The sequence below is a fragment of the Nothobranchius furzeri genome, chromosome 4 (genome assembly GCF_043380555.1).
Source record: "Nothobranchius furzeri strain GRZ-AD chromosome 4, NfurGRZ-RIMD1, whole genome shotgun sequence".
In the NCBI taxonomy this organism is placed as follows: Eukaryota; Metazoa; Chordata; class Actinopteri; order Cyprinodontiformes; family Nothobranchiidae; genus Nothobranchius; species Nothobranchius furzeri.
Genome location: NC_091744.1, coordinates 88,136,031 through 88,154,715, shown reverse-complemented (window position 1 = coordinate 88,154,715; position 18,685 = coordinate 88,136,031). Strand labels below are relative to the sequence as shown.

At 42.1% G+C, this 18,685-nt stretch overlaps 3 protein-coding genes across 6 annotated transcripts in view; 2 read left to right on the top strand and 1 right to left on the bottom strand.

Moving 5' to 3' along the window:
- Positions 1–81: 81 nt before the first annotated feature.
- atp6v1e1a (ATPase H+ transporting V1 subunit E1a) lies at positions 82–3,007 on the top strand. The gene is made up of 9 exons (XM_015965449.3): positions 82–253; positions 630–695; positions 873–982; positions 1,542–1,608; positions 1,754–1,843; positions 1,927–1,995; positions 2,088–2,182; positions 2,286–2,373; positions 2,573–3,007. The coding sequence occupies exons 1-9, from the start codon at positions 221–223 to the stop codon at positions 2,633–2,635; spliced, it is 681 nt and encodes a 226-aa protein (XP_015820935.1). The 5' UTR covers positions 82–220; the 3' UTR covers positions 2,636–3,007.
- Positions 3,008–9,623, bottom strand: slc25a18 (solute carrier family 25 member 18). 2 transcript variants are annotated; one of them, XM_015965447.3, is made up of 11 exons: positions 8,277–9,623; positions 7,300–7,400; positions 7,074–7,181; positions 6,815–6,937; positions 6,027–6,082; positions 5,739–5,829; positions 5,503–5,618; positions 5,229–5,418; positions 4,689–4,861; positions 4,322–4,397; positions 3,008–4,220 (listed from the first exon to the last, which is right to left on the bottom strand). In XM_015965447.3, exons 3-11 carry the CDS (start codon positions 7,091–7,093, stop codon positions 4,079–4,081), a joined length of 987 nt encoding a protein of 328 aa, XP_015820933.1. In that variant the 5' UTR covers positions 7,094–7,181; positions 7,300–7,400; positions 8,277–9,623; the 3' UTR covers positions 3,008–4,078. The 2 variants fall into 2 exon arrangements, with proteins under 2 accessions (XP_015820933.1, XP_070406698.1); XM_070550597.1 differs by having other exon boundaries at positions 5,229–5,618.
- Positions 9,624–10,852: 1,229 nt separating this feature from the next.
- The window catches only part of cecr2 (CECR2 histone acetyl-lysine reader), a 55,016-nt gene continuing 47,183 nt past the window's right edge, over positions 10,853–18,685 (top strand). For all 3 annotated transcript variants that reach the window (XM_015965445.3, XM_015965446.3, XM_015965444.3), the window contains exon 1: positions 10,853–11,696. In XM_015965445.3, coding sequence (XP_015820931.3) covers positions 11,577–11,696 — 120 coding nt within the window. In that variant the 5' untranslated portion in view covers positions 10,853–11,576. The remainder of the gene's footprint in view (positions 11,697–18,685) is intronic.

The following is an 18,685-nucleotide window of genomic DNA, read 5'->3' as shown; positions in this document are numbered from 1 at the left end:
TTAATTCTATTAAGAAGACGAACTCTGTAAAATTTGTTGCCAAATGCTGACCTTTTATTTTGAAATGCTTGACCGGAAATGATGATTAACAAGTTCGACTACAAACCAAGACAAAAGTCGGTCCCAACTGTTGTACAGGTTACATTTTCACCACAGGGAAAGTGTGTGAGAAGAATTATTTTTCCGGACTATATACATCTAAATATTTTTAACACCAGTCATGGCTCTGACCGACGCTGACGTACAAAAACAGGTAAAGATGTCACTTTTGTTACAACGACAAAAAACGTAAACACATCCAGATGTAGCTAACACTTCTCAAGTTCCCAGCCCAGGGTTAGGGGTTGTGTCGTGTTGTTGTTTATTTGCGATTCTGCATCTTCTGTAACTTTTGTTGTTTGGTGTTTTGCCTTGATACTCTTTTTAAAAGGTTATTTGGAGAATTGTTGTCATACATTTAGGGTTTTTATTCATAAATATTAAAATCATTCAACAAAGTGTATTAAAAAAAGTTTCCATTTTAGTTTGAAACCGTGAGTTGATATCTTTTTTTAATTAAATCACTCAACCAACGTGAAAGTTTAACTTCCCGGACATCTGGATTTGAAGAAATTCCTTTACCCTTGCAGATCAAGCACATGATGGCCTTCATTGAGCAAGAGGCCAGTGAGAAAGTAGAGGAAATCGATGCAAAGGTAACTGGGGCCTGTCTGTCCGCCTGTCTGCCTGTCTGTCTGTCTGTCTGCCTGTCTGTCTGTCTGCCTGTCTGTCCGCCTGTCTGTCTGTCTGCCTGTCTGTCTGTCTGTCTGTCTGTCTGCCTGTCTTGTGATTCCTGCCACAGTGACCCATTATGGACTGGTCTCTGTTTGCAGGCAGAGGAGGAGTTCAATATTGAGAAAGGTCGTTTGGTGCAGACTCAGCGAGTAAAAATCATGGATTACTTCGAGAAGAAAGAAAAACAAATTGACCAGCACAAGAAAATGTGAGTTGTTGGTTTTTAGGCAAATAATCTGTAACAAAGGGAGACCAGTACAAATCCATGTATGCAAGAGTGGATCACTGAGAATGCAATCATGTTTTTGAAGTTAAAATAAAAGGAAAGTGGCTACATTTTGAGTTTGGGGGGCTTTCTAAATAATAATAACGCAGTCTTCTTTTACAAACTCAGTTTACTGAAGAAATGATCCTTGTGAAAAGCAGCTCATGTAACAGACCAGACTGTACTCTAATCACAAAGCTGGTGGTTTAACCGCTGATCCCTCTGCTCAGTAAGGAGCCATCGGCCAGACACAATCCAAACTACTTCCAATAGCAGCTGCATGTCTGCTCCACTTCCATTCATCTACAGTCTAAAGGGGTTCAAAAGAAACACCCTAACGTCACGACATTAATGACATTTTGATGCAAGTCCGTCTGTTTTAAATAAATGTTTTTTTAATTTAAAACTCATCCGCAAACTATTTAAACCAATATTTATACATGCGGAAGGTCATTTATCTGCTGCGTGAACAAATTATAAGGAAGAAATGTTCCCCTCTTAGCCAGATGTCTAATCTGAAGAACCAAGGGAGACTTAAGGTGCTGAAAACCCGAGACGACATGATCACGGTGAGAGAGCAGTGCTCACGCCTCACAAAGGTTTCTTAGGTGTTGGGTCAAGAGTCAATACTGCAAATCCATCAAATATTTTATGTTTATGACCACCACTGATCCACAAAATCTTCTCGTTCGTCTGCCTTTGTTGATGTTGAAGGACTTGTTGCACGAGGCTCGCCAAAGACTTGCAGAGGTCACTAAAGATGCCGACAGCTACTCCAAGCTGTTGGAGTGTCTGGTGCTTCAGGTGAGACATCCAGGGAGAAAACGGCTAAATCAAGTTTCTGAATTCTCTCTGTTCACATCATTTGAAGTGATTTTTATTTTCAGGGATTGTATCAACTGCTTGAGCCTAAAGTAACCATTCGCTGCCGACAGCAGGATGTAGAAATGGTCCAGGTGAGACTGAGTTGACTGTCTTTTTGCATGTTTGGACTGTTGCACCCACCCTTGCAGGATGTAACGGAGATACGTGTTTCATTACCCTGCAGGCTGCTGTTAACAGAAACATCCCCATCTACCAGGAGGCAGTGAAGAGCAAAATAACAGTCAGGATTGATCAGGATCGCTTCCTTCCGTCTGACATGTGAGACGTTTTTATGTCGCTTCTTTACTTTCCTTCTGACTGAGAATGAGACACTCGTTTATCTCACTATTTATGTATTTATTCTTCTCTTTTGTTTTTACAGCTGTGGTGGAATTGAAGCATATAACGAAAATGGGAAAATCAAGGTTTCCAACACTTTGGAGAGCAGGTTGGAACTTCTAGCTCAACAGGTACGAGACTTCCAGTAAATGCAGTTTCTGTTGTTGGTCTGCAGAGGGCAGCACAGCCCCTTTTTGTTCCTTATCTCCTCCTTTTGCCTGCTTTTTTATGGCTTAGCTGAAAACAGTTGGCCTCAGTGGATGTAATGTTCCCAGCTGGATAAAGTGACAGGTATAACAGACTTTTCTGTGATGACGTCTTCTTTTACAGATGATGCCTGAAATCCGAGTGACGTTGTTTGGCCCCAACCCGAACCGCAGGTTCATGGATTAAATGTTTCTGACTAGATCCGTGTGAACACATAACCACATCCCCAGGCTTCAGAGGGAGCGTTCAGTGGGCTGTTGATGTCTGAACACTAGCATGCTGAGTAATAATTACACAAGTGCTCTTTTTATGTTTAAGTGCTGATTGTCTCCCAGCTAAATAGATGGAAAACGACTTTATATTGCAGAAGGATTGCAGGCATTGTCTCTAAAGTAAAAAGAGGTTACATACCAAAGATACCTTTACATGCTTGCTCTTGCTATTGCTGTGTAATAAATTCAGCTAAAGTTGGTGCAGCTGGTCGCGGGAGTGAAGCTTCATGTTGTTGGAAAGCTTTTGACGTCTGAAAAGGCAAAAATAAACCGATAACACAAATAATTCAGCATGCATGCCATTTTTTTATTTACATTCAGTAAACAAACTGTTTATCAGGCTATGTTCTGTCTACACTGAGGTGAAGGTGATTGCCTGTGGAACTAATAAAAAAGTCTGCTTTTAGTGCCACCTTGTTGGATGAAGTACTAAATGTTGGCAAGACAAGGTGCAATACTTCCTGCTAGCGTCTAACATGTATAATTATCTTCATACTGGGAAAAACCATTTCACCACCCGTTTTATTTAATTTGCTCAAGATGAACAGTTTTGATCCTTTAGAACGGAACAGCAATAAGGTGTTGAATGCATTTAAATTTGTGCACACCCCATTCATTTGAACCCCAACAAGAATGAGATTACCCATCTTTGTTTTTATTTAAACTTGTCGATAACGTGATAGTAGCAGGAAGTGAGCCATGTGTAAAGGTGTATCGTACGCAATCACAGGGATTAAAGAATTACCATCAGATTAACCAACGACCTTAGAGAGATTGGCAGGGAGCACTTCCCAGTCCTGCAAAAGTCTCCCGAGATTACAACCCTGACCTACAGGATGGAGCGGGAGGAATGCATAAGAGTCAGCAGATGGTTGTCAAGCTTTTGTTCTGGAAAAGAAAACAAACTAACTATCCAATCAGGTCGCTGACATCTGGCAGCACGACATTTTAGTTACTTTCATAAGTAGAAGCATGGTCGGAGAGGTCCGATTGGTCAGCAACCTCAACAATAACATTCTTTCATTACAGCCAGACAGAATAATCCTGCATCAGGTGGAAGAAGTGAGCTTAGACATATTGCACCAAGCAGCCCCTTTAGGCTAACCGACACTGCTGCTTCTCAGATTAGATGCATTTAGGACCGTGTTTCATCGACCCAGCCCTGCTAACAGCACTCAAACATCTAGAAACTGATTAATAGTAAGTACGCATCTGAATAATCTCTTCCTTTGGTTAGCGGAGTGTTTGTGTTTCTCTGCTCTTATTCTGATTAAATCTGTGCAGATTAAAGCAGGGTGGCCCTTTATTTTTTTTTCAACAGAAACTAAACGTTTGCCTCCACAAATTCTGATGATTGCTATCCCAACAAGCCCAGAACCATCTCGCCTACCCCTAGAAAATACACCCCTTGTGCAATACCAAAGAGAGGAGCAATGACTAAAGCACGACACGTTGCACCCTTCAGGAATGCTGATGGGCCTTCTCGCCTCATGATGCGTCTGAAAGACACACACACACACACACACACACACACACACACAGGAACATGCATTAGAAACAAACGTGCATTTGATGAAACTTGTGAAAGCTACAGCTTTACCTGGTGCAGTCAAGGATTCCTCTGTACGTGTCCTCGCCCTCGCCTTTTTGCAACGTTTGCAGACGGGTCTTGATGACTGAGTGCAAATGAAAAACAAGAATTTAATGTCCGGCTTTGGTTGTTAAATGTGTGCTGAAATTATTATTTTGTTGTGGTGCACCATGAACACAATACATCTGTCAGCACAGCCCCTTACTACAGCTGCTTTTCTAAATTTAAATGATTCATTTAGGATTGGAATATATAGATCTAACTAACGACAGATTTCCTGGACGTTTAGCCCTCCATACCTCATCATAATGAACTCCCTCTGTTATTCATAGCTACAGCGACACTACTGCATCCCTGAATCTGCCTCCCAACCCACCGTCCAGCGGTGTGACTGCAACGGCTGCAACTGATCCGGCGCAGCAGCCCGCCATGAAGGACTGCCAGAACGACGCCTGAGCCTGCACATCAGCCTGGCCGCCGGCGCTCTCCCGGCCCAGAGCATTGAGGTTGGCAAACAAGGGGAAGTAGATCATTGAGAAGGGGACGTCCCTGAAAAACGTCAAAACGGTTAGCAGGAACAGAAAAGACAATCAGAGAGAGACGGAGATGAAGCAATCCCACAAGCAGACATAGCTGCAGGACTCTATTGATCGGTGTTGATCGGGACATTTGTCAGAGGATAAAACAAACACAGATTGAGAATTTAGGGTGCATTTATTTACTGGATTAAAAAAGGGAAACTTTAGTTTGACTTTTGGATGATTTTTCTGGTCACTTCTGGCACATTTTCAGGAGGCCCTTCTGTCTCTGTTGCTAACCATCCAGCACAGTCTCCCCTCAGATCAGAGGAACAATCTGGGCCTTTCAACACTTTGCTACCATTTGTACACAGGTGTGTGACATTTTGTGTGTTAACCTCATCAAGGTAGCTCCTGCGCCCCTGTAGAGGCCAGTCAAGCCCCGAGTCTTCAGCAGCTCCACGGTGATGCCAGTAGCGGAGGGCCGCTGTGGACGGGAGGATTGGGTTTGTGGTGGGGGGGCCACAAGTGGTGGAGCTGGACCAGGAGCAGCAGGTTGAGCTGGAGCTGCTACGGGTCTCTGTGCAGCTGATGGATCAACATAAACCCTTCCCAGGTTAGTCTTCATCAAAACGAGCGAAGATGTGACGTTAAATCTAGTAAATAACTCACCGAGCCTCCCTGCGTCTTGCAGCTGTATTTTGAGCATCTCCATGGGAGTGGTGACCACCACCTGACAAGTCCCAGCTCCACACCCGGCCAGCACCTCGCCCCACAGGGGTAAGCGCCTGAGTGGTTTCAGTAACACACACTCAGTCACTGCACAGTGCTCCTTCATTAATGTGATTAGATTTGACTGAAATATTATTGCTTGGACATGTTTTTTACTCCTGCTGCGGTAGACCTACCCATCCTTCGAGAGCTGCTGTCTGAACACGTCATTAGCTGCCAGTTTGATGGCTTTTTCTGGTGTGACCAGTGTGAGGTTCACTGCTGCACCTGCAGAAGACCGACAGGCTAACGGTGGTGTGCACAACAGGGTTCACTAACAGCATCAACCTAAAAACAGCTCAGAGCTCCAGAACAAACATGATGAAACCGTTTAGGGCTTGTGGGGTAAACAACAGCGCGGGTGGTGGGATTACACGGAAAGCAGGAGTTCTCTTAGTCTAATGGATTAAATAAGGAAAGAATACCTCTGTAGCATCCAAAATACCCCTCTGATCGTATCGTCTTGGCTAGGCAGTCGAACCTTCAACGACAGCATTTAAAAGACATGACTGTTGATGTTTTTCATGTTTTTAATCTGATGAATTTAAAGTATTTGTGAAGAACTGATTAGTATCTGGACTTTAACCCTCAAACAAGGCAAAGAGGAAAGATGGAGACAAGCTGTCTGACAGTGGCAGGGAGAGGCTAGTGGAGCTATTTCCGTCTGACTCATGGTGGAAAACCGCTGAGCTGCAACAGGAAGACCACGCCCACCAGCCTGATGTATTGATGCTGGCCAGATGTGTGTTGTTCAACATCTGGGGTCACTGAGCTTTTTAAGGACACAGAATCTGTGCTTCTCTCTGAATTGAAGCTTTTTGTCTCTAAAACTGTTTGTGCCATGAAACCAGAGCTGTGATGTTCAAAGATAAAATCTTAAAATAACTTTGGTAACAGTTTATGGTTGAAGGTTACCACGGCAACCCCTTCAGACATGGTCCTCTACTGTGATTCAGTAACAAACAGCATTTGAACACATTTGAGAAGTTTAATACGAGTGTTACTGTGAACCCTTATTTATATTTGTATAAAAACTGGTGAGTGTTAACCAGAGAGAGGGTGAAGACACTCCGCCCTGTCGCGTTTTCTTCAACACCACTAAACAAATCACCTGATTGCTTCATGCAGAAGAAAAGAACGTTTCAAACCAGACTTTTATGAGACAGATCAATGACAGAGGCAGGTTACTGCTGGCCGGGGAAGCCCCACTCACATTCCTTTATAGACTTGGATGCCCTGCTGGTTCTGGAGGCGGGTTTTTGCCAGGTCAATAGGAAATACACATGTCACACCAACCAGGCCTGCCACGCCCCCGTTAATCAGCTTAGCAGGGAGACTGCAAAGGGATCAGGAACACACACAAACGCACAAACACACCCATTTATGTAAAAACTGCAAGAGAAAGAGTGCAAATCACTGGTGCAGCTGATGCTTTCATTCATTCAAACCTTCTATAAAACACGGCTACTTACCTAACTCTCTTTTCTCCCATCTTGGCTGTTTAAGGGCTCCTCGTCCAGGCCTTCAACTCCTGTCCTCCTCTGCTCCTCCCCGTCTCCCTCCTCTTCCTCTTTCCCTCCCTGTTAAATGTTCAAAATCACCCCTGCAGCTCAGTTTTGCTCTGCCCACTCTCACCACAACTCTGTTTACAGCTTCTTTTAAAGTGAGGAAGGACCACCTCCTTCCTGTGCCTCGTACCTCAGAGGTGGAGGCTTGTTTTCTGCAGCGGCCCAAAGGAACTGATCTGGATCTGCGTCCTTTGCTGCTCGTCACATCCAAATGGCTCTCCCCACGACGGTCTGAGGAAACAAAACACATGCAGCTAGTTTGGACTGAATGGTTCTTCAGCATCAACCCAGACAGACACGTTTACGATGTATGTTTTTACGAAACCCACTTCTACTCACTCTAACATGTCTATGGCACGCCTAGGCACTGACATACAAATAAAGAACATTTTGATTCTCACTGATCTGTCAGCTGGAAGAGATTTCCACCGACTAAGAAGGCAAAAGGAGCATTAACAGGTGTGTCTCAACTGGAATCCATTCTGAAACATAAGCTTTAAAAATAACTTGCCACACATCATGTGACCTTTTCTAGCCTTTTTTCTTTTGTGAAGTGCAAAAATTCTGTTAAATGTGAAAAATGTGTGAAACACAATTTAATTGTTGACTTTTCTTGTTATCCAGTAACTTTTGGTGCATCTTCTGCCTTTTCGTATTCTGGTTTTCTTCTTGCTCACCTCTCTAATTAATCTCTTTCTCTTAATCTCTTCACCTCCATTCTGTCTATTTTTACCGCTGAAAACATTCACTTTGCTCTTTGCTTGAGATGGATGAAATTCATGTTTTCTGCTTTGCATCACTGGCGGTCGTCCTCTGCCTCCTCGGGTATTTCACGTTTGATGCATTATTCTTTTTTTCCCTCGGGACTTTGGTCACATACTACACATGCCTCTCTCTGAGCCTCTTTCTGTGACACTTCCATTCACACACACAGTAGTGACCCTGCCAAAGCACAGAGAAGGGCGCCTCAACCCAAGCGAACCTCCAACTTTCCCTGAAACTGTGCTAAAGCCAGTTTACTGGCACAAGCCCCGTGAAACAGCTTTTCCCATTCTTTTTTAAAGGACTCATCACAAAGATGCATCAGCAAGAAAGCAGTGATCTTACCTTTGTTGGCGCGTCCCACATGCAGGATCAAGCTGTCCACTTTTCTTTCCCCAAAACAATACTCACAGAAATGGGAGTCAAGCGAGAGCGGTCTGAGAAGCCCAGCCGCCACTCAGTAGCCGTTGCACAAACACCAGCATTGTCCTGCTGCCGAAGTCCCTCCCTCTCATGGTGACTCTGACAGCCCAGCTCTGCACTAACAACTGCACACACACTCATCCCTGTGGGGCTGCTGGTTTAGTGCACACACAACGAAGAAAATCTACAATTATTGTGTGTTTCATCTGCAAATGAGTGTACACAACATAAACAGGCACACAAAAGGTGGTCTGTCCCTAAGGAGCTTCCTGTGTAGCGGTTCTTGTATTACATAATATCTTGATTAGTCCACTGCTGATGCAAACACTGACATCTAGTGTAGTTATCACTGGTTTATGACATGTATTTCATTGTAAGAAATGTGTGTGAAAAGAGCAAACAAAAGAAGATGTGAGGAGCAGAACAGCTGTCATTATATTTAAATTAATTTTTTTTTACAAGGAACAATTTGTGTGCTGAGCTATTTTACTGGAAAAGTTGCTACTAATGAATGTTTCACCAGCAAAAGCTAAAAATCTAAATTGGGATTTTAGTTTAAATATTTTTGAACACTATAATTTATTACTAAATGTTTATTGTAATGATAACTATAGAAAACTGGAGTGATCCAACTTTGTGGCTCAACTGTGACAATTTATTACGATTCATGTACTTTCTTCTTCCCTGTGTCAGGTCAAATGTCATGCCCTCTACCCAGTGGCGGATTTAGCAATTTGGGGGCCCAAGGCGAACACAGACATGGGGCCCCTTACACTAAATTTCCGACAATCTTACCTTTAACTGGATTTGCGAAACTCTCCCCTCTTCTGTTCTGCCTTGAGTTATTTTCCCTTTTTATTATTCCTCCACTTTTTTTCCTGTCTTTCTCTTTGAGTGCCTTCGTTATTTGCTCTGCTTTCTTCCTGTCAGCGCTCCTGTGCTTTAGCCTTTGGTTTTTTTCCTTCTATTTTCCATTTTGGTCCATGTTTTCCTCTCTTTAAACATTTTCCATTGTCTTTCCTTTCTGCTTCCTTTGGATGTTTACATGAAAAACGACGTCACTTTTGGAAGTGAAGATAAAAGTTTTTTAAAGCAAGCTGCATCTTTCTCGTTTTGGAGCCATTGGGATAACTCCATTTCATGCTTTGACTATCGCTTTGAGTTTGTTACGAACGCTCCTGCCTCTCTTCTTCTTATTATTTGTGGTCTTATGGCACTTGGCAAACAACAATTTGGTGCATTACTGCCACCAACTGGATTGGAGTGAAATGACTACCAATCGCTTCCTGTTTGTGCATCGCCGTCTTAAATGAATAGTCCATTGTGACATTAACAGAGGGGTGCCGGCGGTCAGGGCTAGGGGCCCCCCAACACAAGGGGGCCCCAGGCGGCCGCCGACCTATGCCTAATGGTAAAACTGCCACTGCCTCTACCTCTGTTTGTGTTTCTGTTTGGACATCGTTGACGTGTCTGCTGTCTTCTTATTTAGTCTGTTCTAAGATGTACTGAGAGGTGAAAAACAAACAAAAGAGAGAATCTGAAAAACAGCAGATTGTGTTCCATCTAACAGTATTTGGCCGCATCATGTTGTTGCAGCTGCCGATCGTCTTATAAGCTACTAGATTAGCACTGTGTAATTCAAGAAAAACAATTGAATTATTTTTGGAATTGCTTTAAATGTGAAATGATTGGGTCACGTCCACTTTTGTCCACAAAGGTTTTACCTTTGCATCCTCATTTTAAAGGTCAAGCTTCTTCTCTCCTTTAGGCGTACTTTAGTAATTAGCGTGTCTTTCAAGAGGCTTGGTTTACATCGGTTAGTAGGCAAACAGTAAAAAAAAAGAAAAAAGAAAAAAAATTTAGCCATCTTGGCACTAAATCTTTGTTTTCATACTTCATCTAAATCGTCACTGCACTAACAACATGGAAGCAGGCCATGACTGACTCCACTTGTTAACTGCTGCCACCTATGGCACAATGGACACAAAGGCCAAATGACTGCATCTTGGACATGTCTACAGATTAAAGTAACATCTCTTCCTCTTATTTTAATTTTACAGGGATAGACACACTTTCAAGCAGATAGGAGGAAGTATTACTTTAGATTATAATTCAATTCTGTTGATTAGTTTAGTTTGAATAAAAAAGCCACTGCAGTCAGATATGCTGCTCTTGTTGTCAAGTAAAATAAAATGAATGTTGAGTATTTGAGACTTGCTGATAATGGTGTTCAAACTTGATGATTACTGTCAACACTAAAAAAACTGTTTTCCTACACGACTATAAATTTTGAAACTCTGTATAACCCCCTCTTTTGAAAGTAAAAGTGTACACTGAGACGATGAGGTTTAATATTATCATCCAAAAGTTCCCTTTCTCTCTGCTATTTGTAAATGAAAAGCAACATCTAATTTCATTTGGATGAACAGTATATCTAAATATCTGACAACTTTGGGTGCACTTTTCAAATATTGCTGTAGGGGGAGCTCTTGTGCAGTGTATACCACATTGCAGCATTGTTTACAAAACATTACTGTACTTGGGAAGGTTATTTCTGAGTGACCTTTTATTTTTACTGTTTTTTTTTCAAAGTCAGTAAAAAATAATGGTTTTTAGTTGAAAACATATTAAATGGAAAATAATTAAAGTAAGTACAGCCTCTCAAGCGGTGATATACCAAGATAAACGCACACACAGAAACAGTTTGTGAAATGGTAACTGAAGGACGAGTCACCTGGGTCATACCTGACTTCTACGGTTGGCTCGGTGTTTACTATCTTTCCATTTAAACCGCGAGCTCATTGTCAACTTGGGGGGTTACTGTTGTGCTTTACCCTGCAACACAACGGCAAAAGTAAACTACTTGAAAAATATTTGTTTTATTATGAATATTTCTTAAAATATAACACATTTTAAAATGATTTTGTTAAGTTAAATCCGAAAATGGAATTCAATTTACTAATTTATTTTTATTTACCCCCCTCTATTTATTACGTAATGGTATCGTCCTTCCCCATCTGTTAGGCTCTGGTGAGACCCATGGGTGAGACACTGATTGAAACCGATGGTGACGCTCCCCGGGTCGCAATGGCAACTAGCCGAACAGGAGAAGCATAGCAACTTTTTTTTTTCATTTGTAATGTTCCGGAATACTCTAAAGTCGCTGAAAAAATTACTTTCTAATGTGAGGAAGAAACGTTATACACTTTTACTGGTCCGAAAATGTCCCAGGGATGTACAGTTTCTGTGGAAGAGATCCAGTCTTGGTGGGAAGTCCCCGCCATAGCCCATTTCTGCTCGCTGTTCAGGACGGCGTTCAAGCTTCCAGACTTTGAAATAGAGGTAAATACTTGTTTACTTTTGTGTGTGGCGACTTGAGTCGCTTTCACTGCGGAATTGAAGAGTTGTTTGTGTCAGCATTTGAGCGCAGTCGTTTTGGTTAACCAGCTTAGCCGTTTTTTCTGAACTTCTCAGACGTTACCGAGGCAATCCTGTTAGGTAACGGCCAAACGAGCTCGTCAGCAAAGCTAAAAGCTAGCATTAAGCGCTAATTGTAAGTAGTTCCTTAAAGTTAAAATATATCTTATCAGGCTTACGTTGTATAAGGCTTATATAACATAAACTAACGGTTCCGTTTTCGTTTTCACGCTCATGTTGCTGTATGAAGTGATGCTCAGTAGTTCCTGAGTAACTTTCCTGGTCTACCATGTGCCACTGGTTTGTTTTCATTTGATCAGAACTGGTTTTTAATGAAGAGCTTTTGATTTTAGGTCGATCAATTTAAAATTCTTGCCAAAAACCTACTTGGAAAAGTGGCCACATTCTGTACAACACTCACGTGATAGTCATATTTAAACTGTTTAAGTGACCATAAATAATGCATATTTCATGCAAAAAGCAGCGTACTAAATTGCGTTTTGCAGCAATGTTTCCGACTCCTTTTTCATGACAGATAAAGTTAAGTTCACGGTGTGTGGTTTGAGTTTATTGTCTTGCAGGCCATCTGGCTTGGGGTAGCCATAGGGACGCAGATGCTGTTCAGGCATTGTTTGCTCGCTGAAGTCGCATTTTGTTTCCAGAAACGATGGTTTGAACCTTATTTTACGGTGTAAATTGACCACTTTTAGTTACAGAGTTAGTCATCTACACACTCTCACATTCATGTCAGAGTCAAGTTAATTTATTACACAGTGAGTGCATATTTTCTAACTTTATCATCTGACTTACTCTTTAGTTAACTAGAAATAATCCTGACTTTACAGGGAAATCTCATACGAGCCTTGGTTCATAGAGACTGTTTGATATGTAGAGCGATTGATGAGCATTTTAAAGAAAATGGTGAGGTCAACATCACACATCAACAGCCTCCATCACTCAGCCATCCCCACCCCCTTCTGCATAGAAACACGTAGGCTTCGGCTTTGTTGTTAAACGAAGTGCGAGCCAGATGGGGGATCGCATTGCGCCTAGTTTACATGAAAGTTCAGGGTGTTTCTTTGCGTCTGTCTCCTTCCAGAAGGATGGGATTTACTTACATCTTGTGTAAATCATTTATGGATGTTTATATTTACACATTTTTTACTTTTCACTTGAACATTTTTATTTTAAACTTTGGTTATTTTCTAGGTCATTAAACTAGCATAACCCTTTCATTTTTATCAACAAAAGGATAGTCAGTATTTCACTGAAAACTCTGTTCCTCCATCCCTACAGGTCACATGTGTGGCTACACCCCTCAGCTGGGTTTCAGTGCAGCTTTATGATTGGTTTTACAGTCTTATACTCTGACATCTTAATTGCATGCAGGCCACGAGTTCTTTGGTTCGCAATTTAATTAACAGGAGTTGCATTTATGTTAGTTACTAGAGAATAAATGGCGTGTGTGCGTGCGTGCATGTGTGTGTGTGTTAAGCCCCCACAATGCAGGTCTGAAATTGAGGCCAATGCAGAAGTGAAATAAATTGCAGTTCCACCCTCATCCACTAGGGGCTGGTGTCAGAAGCGAGCAAATCCTCATTGACTCCAGTGTTAAAAATACCAATTTCACAGCAGAAATAAACATGTTTACAGCTTGGTACCAAAACATGTTTTGGTTTAATTGATCTAGTTTACACTCATGACAACTCCAAGGGGTGTGAATTTTTTTCTCACTCCTCTGTTTAAGTGTATTAAAAGCCTAAAATTCTGTATAACTAGATAATTGCATTTCTTGCAGAAATGCTGTTTGAATGCTGGATAGCTTAAACTGTTAGCTGAATCAGCTTAATAGCTGAACTGAAGCTGAAAGTAAGCAAAGCTGTCAAAATGAGCTGAATGTGTAGAAAGATGTAGAAGCAAAAATAACCAACAAGCAAATAAAACACAAAAAGTAAGTGAAGAATGGAGAAAAAATAATCCTAAATAGCACAAAACTGAAATCTATGAACATAGTACAAAAAGCTGGACAGCTAAAATGTCTGAACACCTGTTATTTCAGTAGGACAAGTTTTAACAGTTTAATATTTACATTTAGCTGAACTGTGAAATTAGCAGCATATGCTGAATTCAGAAACGGATTGCTGAAGCTGCGAGAGGGTGCTCGCTGCAGAACCACAAAGGCGGAGCTGCACCAGAGTCAGCCCCGCCCATTCACGCAAACTCAGCCTAGCCCACTGACTTCCGTTTTTGTTTTTTAACTTTATCGCAAACTAACCTGACCCACATGAATTACGTCTGTTACTAGTTTACAGTCGTTAATGCTTTGTTCTATGCTCCAATTAAACAAGATAAATATAACTTGCTACATGACGAAGCCTGAATATATCTCAAAATGAAAAGATTTCTTTTAGCAAATATCTGCCCACAGCCGCTCCAACAAAGGTGCCGTATAACAGCATGTAAAACTATCGAATGGGTTCTAGTAGTCGAGTGGCAAGATCATCTGACTTAAATTTCCCTTTCCCCTCAGCTGATGTTGGTTCGATTCTCGGTGGGGTCGGCAACAATCTATTTATCCAGCTGAAACATTTAATTTGTTTATATTTTAGTTGTAATGTTTATTTTCAGCAAAATATTTACGTCTCTACAAGTTATTTGAATTTGGTCGTTCCTAAACAGCATTTTAGTTGAAACTCTGCTCACAAATGGACTCACACTGGCTAAATAAACAAACAAATAAATAAAAAAACACATTAGTCATTATATGTTAAACAGTATACCAGTAAATTGTTGTAAACATAGTACTGGCAAGTGTAGCTAGAAATTAAGAAAATGGGTTGTAAACTACCTAATCCTTCCGCTACTGGGAGGCGAACCTGTGCAAAACTGCATGTTAACCTGACTCCATAACCACTACACCACTACTTCTGATAAAAATTAGGCGGCGTTACATGTAATTGGGCTATCTAGTGTGTCTTTGTAGATGGGATGTATGATTTTTCCGGCGGTGTCTCAGTAGAAGTCATTTCAGAAATAATTTGTCAGAAAATTCACAGAATATCCAGATTTGAGAACCAAGACCAGACCCGCTTCGGGGGAGGAGACCAAATTGAAGCTGAGATGGGAGGAAAACATATGAATGAGGCCAAAAATGGCTTTGGCATGTTTCTTATGAGGAAACAACAATATAACACGATTAAAAGTTCCAAAAGGTAGATTTTTAATTATATGGAACCTTCACAAAAACTGTTCAATTCACTTCTCAACTCCGTCCTCAATCTTGCATTTTTTAGCTATAACACCCTCTTTGGTTCCAGAATGCTATCAAGTCTGACAACTGGAAGGAATTGGACTGACTCTGATGGAACGGGCGGGGCTGATTCTGGAATGGGCGGGGCTGATTCTGGTGCAGCTCCACCTTCTGGTGCAGCTCCGCCTTTGTGGTTCTGCAGCGAGCACCACTTGGAAGCTGCTGAATAGCTGAAGTGAAGCTGAATCTAAGCTAAACTGTCAAAATGAGCTGAATGTATTTAAAGATTTAGAAGCAAAAATCCCCAACAAGTGTAATAAAGCCCAGAAAATAGGTGAAGAACGGACAAAAAATGCTAAACAGCAAAAAACTTTAATCTTTGAACATTGATTAAAAACTCGAAATTTGAAATGTTAAACAGCTGGCATTTGAATGAGAATAGTTTAACGCAGGGATTCCCTAAGTGTGGTGCGCGAGCTGCCGCTAGGGGGTGCGCGAGGTGATAAGTGAAATGGCTGCGGAGCTCAGAGAAGTCTGTCATATGTCACCATTAGCGTAGAAACTCATTTGTGGGTGGGCCAAAGAAAAAGTAAGTGGGCACAATAAATGTAATTGAAAACAAGTATATTTTGCTTGTGTGTGTGTGTGTGTGTGTGTGTCCTCCGCATGTGCCCTAGCTTCATAATAATGATGCGCTCCGAGCTTCAGCACTCTGACCTGCGCATGCTGTCAATAGCAAGATATCAATCAATCAATCAATCAATCAATCAAAAAACTTTAATCATCCCCGAGGGGCAATTGTTTCAGTACAGAAGAATTGGTACTGTGGTCATTCGCAACAAGAGTCGCGCTACCGTTAGATAATAGATGAAGAGGGGATTACATGAGGAGAATTGGGGGAGGGAAAAAAAGGTCGAGCAGAGTTACACCCAGCAGGATGTAGCTCTGCTATGCAAAAAAACACCTCAACATGTAAGCACAAACATCACAGTTCACAACATGAGACCCGGTAGGGAGGGGGGTGGGCTGGGATCCTGGTTTCCTCAGCGGGAGCAGCCCGTGTGGCGCTCGGCCAACTGAATCCACAGGTGGGTGGGAGGTCATGGGAAAGCACAGAGCACATTGAATGCCTCCATTTTGATGACCTCGCTGCAGAGACCACAATCTGAAGGCGGTGTGTGTGTGTGTGTGTGTGTGTGGGGGGGGGGGGGGCAGGTAGGGTTTTCACAGCATTCCTGCATTCCTGTCTGCATTCCTTCCATCGTGGGGGTTGTTGCACGCAACTCCAAGGCTGCTATGGCGTCAGATTGGATAACAGGACTTTGTTTGGGTCAGGCAGAGATAATTTTCCTCCCTGCCTTAAAGTCTGTATTGATCATTCAAGTCCTCCAGTGAAGCCAATTTTGTGATTAAACATCTCCACACCGTCCGGTGACCCTCTCCGAGATGACATCCATTTTGCGCACTAACACCGGTAACGCAGCTAAGACATTGTCCAGCTTGCGATTCACCTCGAGTAACGTCCCAGTCTGTGAGGTCTCCGCCCGGACGGTGCCGTCCATGGGTGCGGGTCGCCCTCCAATCGCTCCCGTCATCCCAATTTTTCGGAAAACCAGATATCCTCCCACTCCAGTCAGAAGAAATCCAGTGATCATCAGGCTAAATATCCTCATATCTTCGACATCCTCAGTGGACAGCTGAGAGGGACAGATGACATTCCACTTCTTCCAGGAATCGAGCATATATCCCGCTGCCTACAGATATAAGATATGTTCCATATTTGATCATTTTTAACGGTGTTGGAGGAATCTGAAGGCGGCGAGTCATTCTGGCAGATTGTAATTAACACCTGTCTCATGCAGGTGTTCTGACATTGTAAACCTCACACACAGAACATTGTGGATGTAACTAAATAAATCAAGATATGATTCCCATCTTAGCATTATTATATTAATATATTAGCACACTGACTGTGGGACAGCATTCTAAATGTGTCAGGCTATTAACAGCGCGCTGAAGATCTGAAGTTCAGAGTGCGTCTGTCAGAGGTCAGACGCGTTCCAGCGGAACCACGGCTCACGGGCGCACATGTGAGCACATCTGGGCTGGGCAGAAGTCATTTTACAACATTGGTTTAAATAGCGCCAATAACGAGACGCGGTGACTGGAGCGGCTCATGGAGCTGTGCCGCGCACACACACACACACACACACACACACACACACACACACACACACACACACACACACACACACACACACACACACACACACACAGGGATGAGTACCGAATTCGGTACTTTTTAAGGTACCGACCGAATTCCATAGTACCGACCGAACACCGATTCACGTCATTTCAAACGGTGCCTCGTTTCGGTACTGCCAAGACAGTTGCGCATGCGCAAGAGCGTTATGTCGCCGGTCCCTGCGAGCCCGTTGTAAACAGAGCAAGCATGGTAGAAAGAACGCACGCTAAAGCTTGGGTCCACTTCACTAAATGTGATGGGTAACTGGGTGATGAAACCAGCGACAGACAACGATCTAAGTGAGACATCCTCATCTTAATCTGCTCCAGTAGGTAAATAAAATGTTTAAGATAACGTTACCTTGATTTGTTAGCTTCCGTTTCGCTAATGGTGCGTTCGCTTTCTCCTCGGAACTCCGAATTTCCGACTAGAAGAACATGAACGCGCTCTAAAGTTTGGCTTTACTTTACTAAATGCGACGGGTGATTGGGTGAAGGTAAAACCAGCGACAACGATCTAAGTTTGAGGCATCATCGTTTTAATCTGCTCCAGCAGCTAAATAAACTGTTAAAGATAAAGTTAGCTTGATATGTTAGCTTCCATTGCCACCGTTGTTATCAGCTAATGGTGCGTTCGCTTTCTCCTCGGAAATTCTAACTTCCCAGTAGGAAAAATCAAATGAAAAAGACGGCAAAAGGAATGAAGATACACAGTAAATTTAGTTCACAGTAAAGATGTTTGCTTCAGTTTAATTATCAGCTTATAAAACTACAAGGACTATGTTAAAATACAAACACTTGTATGTTATTTATTGTGATATTTATCAAATATGGTTATATATTGAGAAAAATATATATTTAATTATAAAAGAGAATTAAAATAATAAACACTCAAAAGTATCGAAAATTGGTACCGTTAAGTACCGGTATCGATTCGTAGGTACCGGTAATTAGTACCGGATCGATTCAAATGTCAAAGGTACCCATCCCTACACACACACACACACACTGACTCAACAAGCGTACGCTGCGCTGTGCTGTCACACTGAAGGCAGAAATGAGTGCTGCTGCTTCCGTGATAAAAAACTTTTAAGACATTTTATAACAACATTTTTCATTCAAGGTCATATTAGCTTCCATTGTGGGATGACGTAAGTTCGAGTCCGCTCCAGCCAGTGACTCCTCATGAACCTGACCACAACTCATGTTACTGCAGCATTTGTTATTCCGGTCCGCGTGGCAGCGGATCACAGATTCAGCCACACCATAAACAGCAATAAGTCGGTCTGAGGCACTATATGACACAATATGACGGTTGTTCAAAGTTTAAAAAGAGTCATGTGACATTGTACATTGCTTTATTAAAGCAGACTCCTGTCATCTGTTACCATGGCAACACAAGGAACTACAAATCACTTTA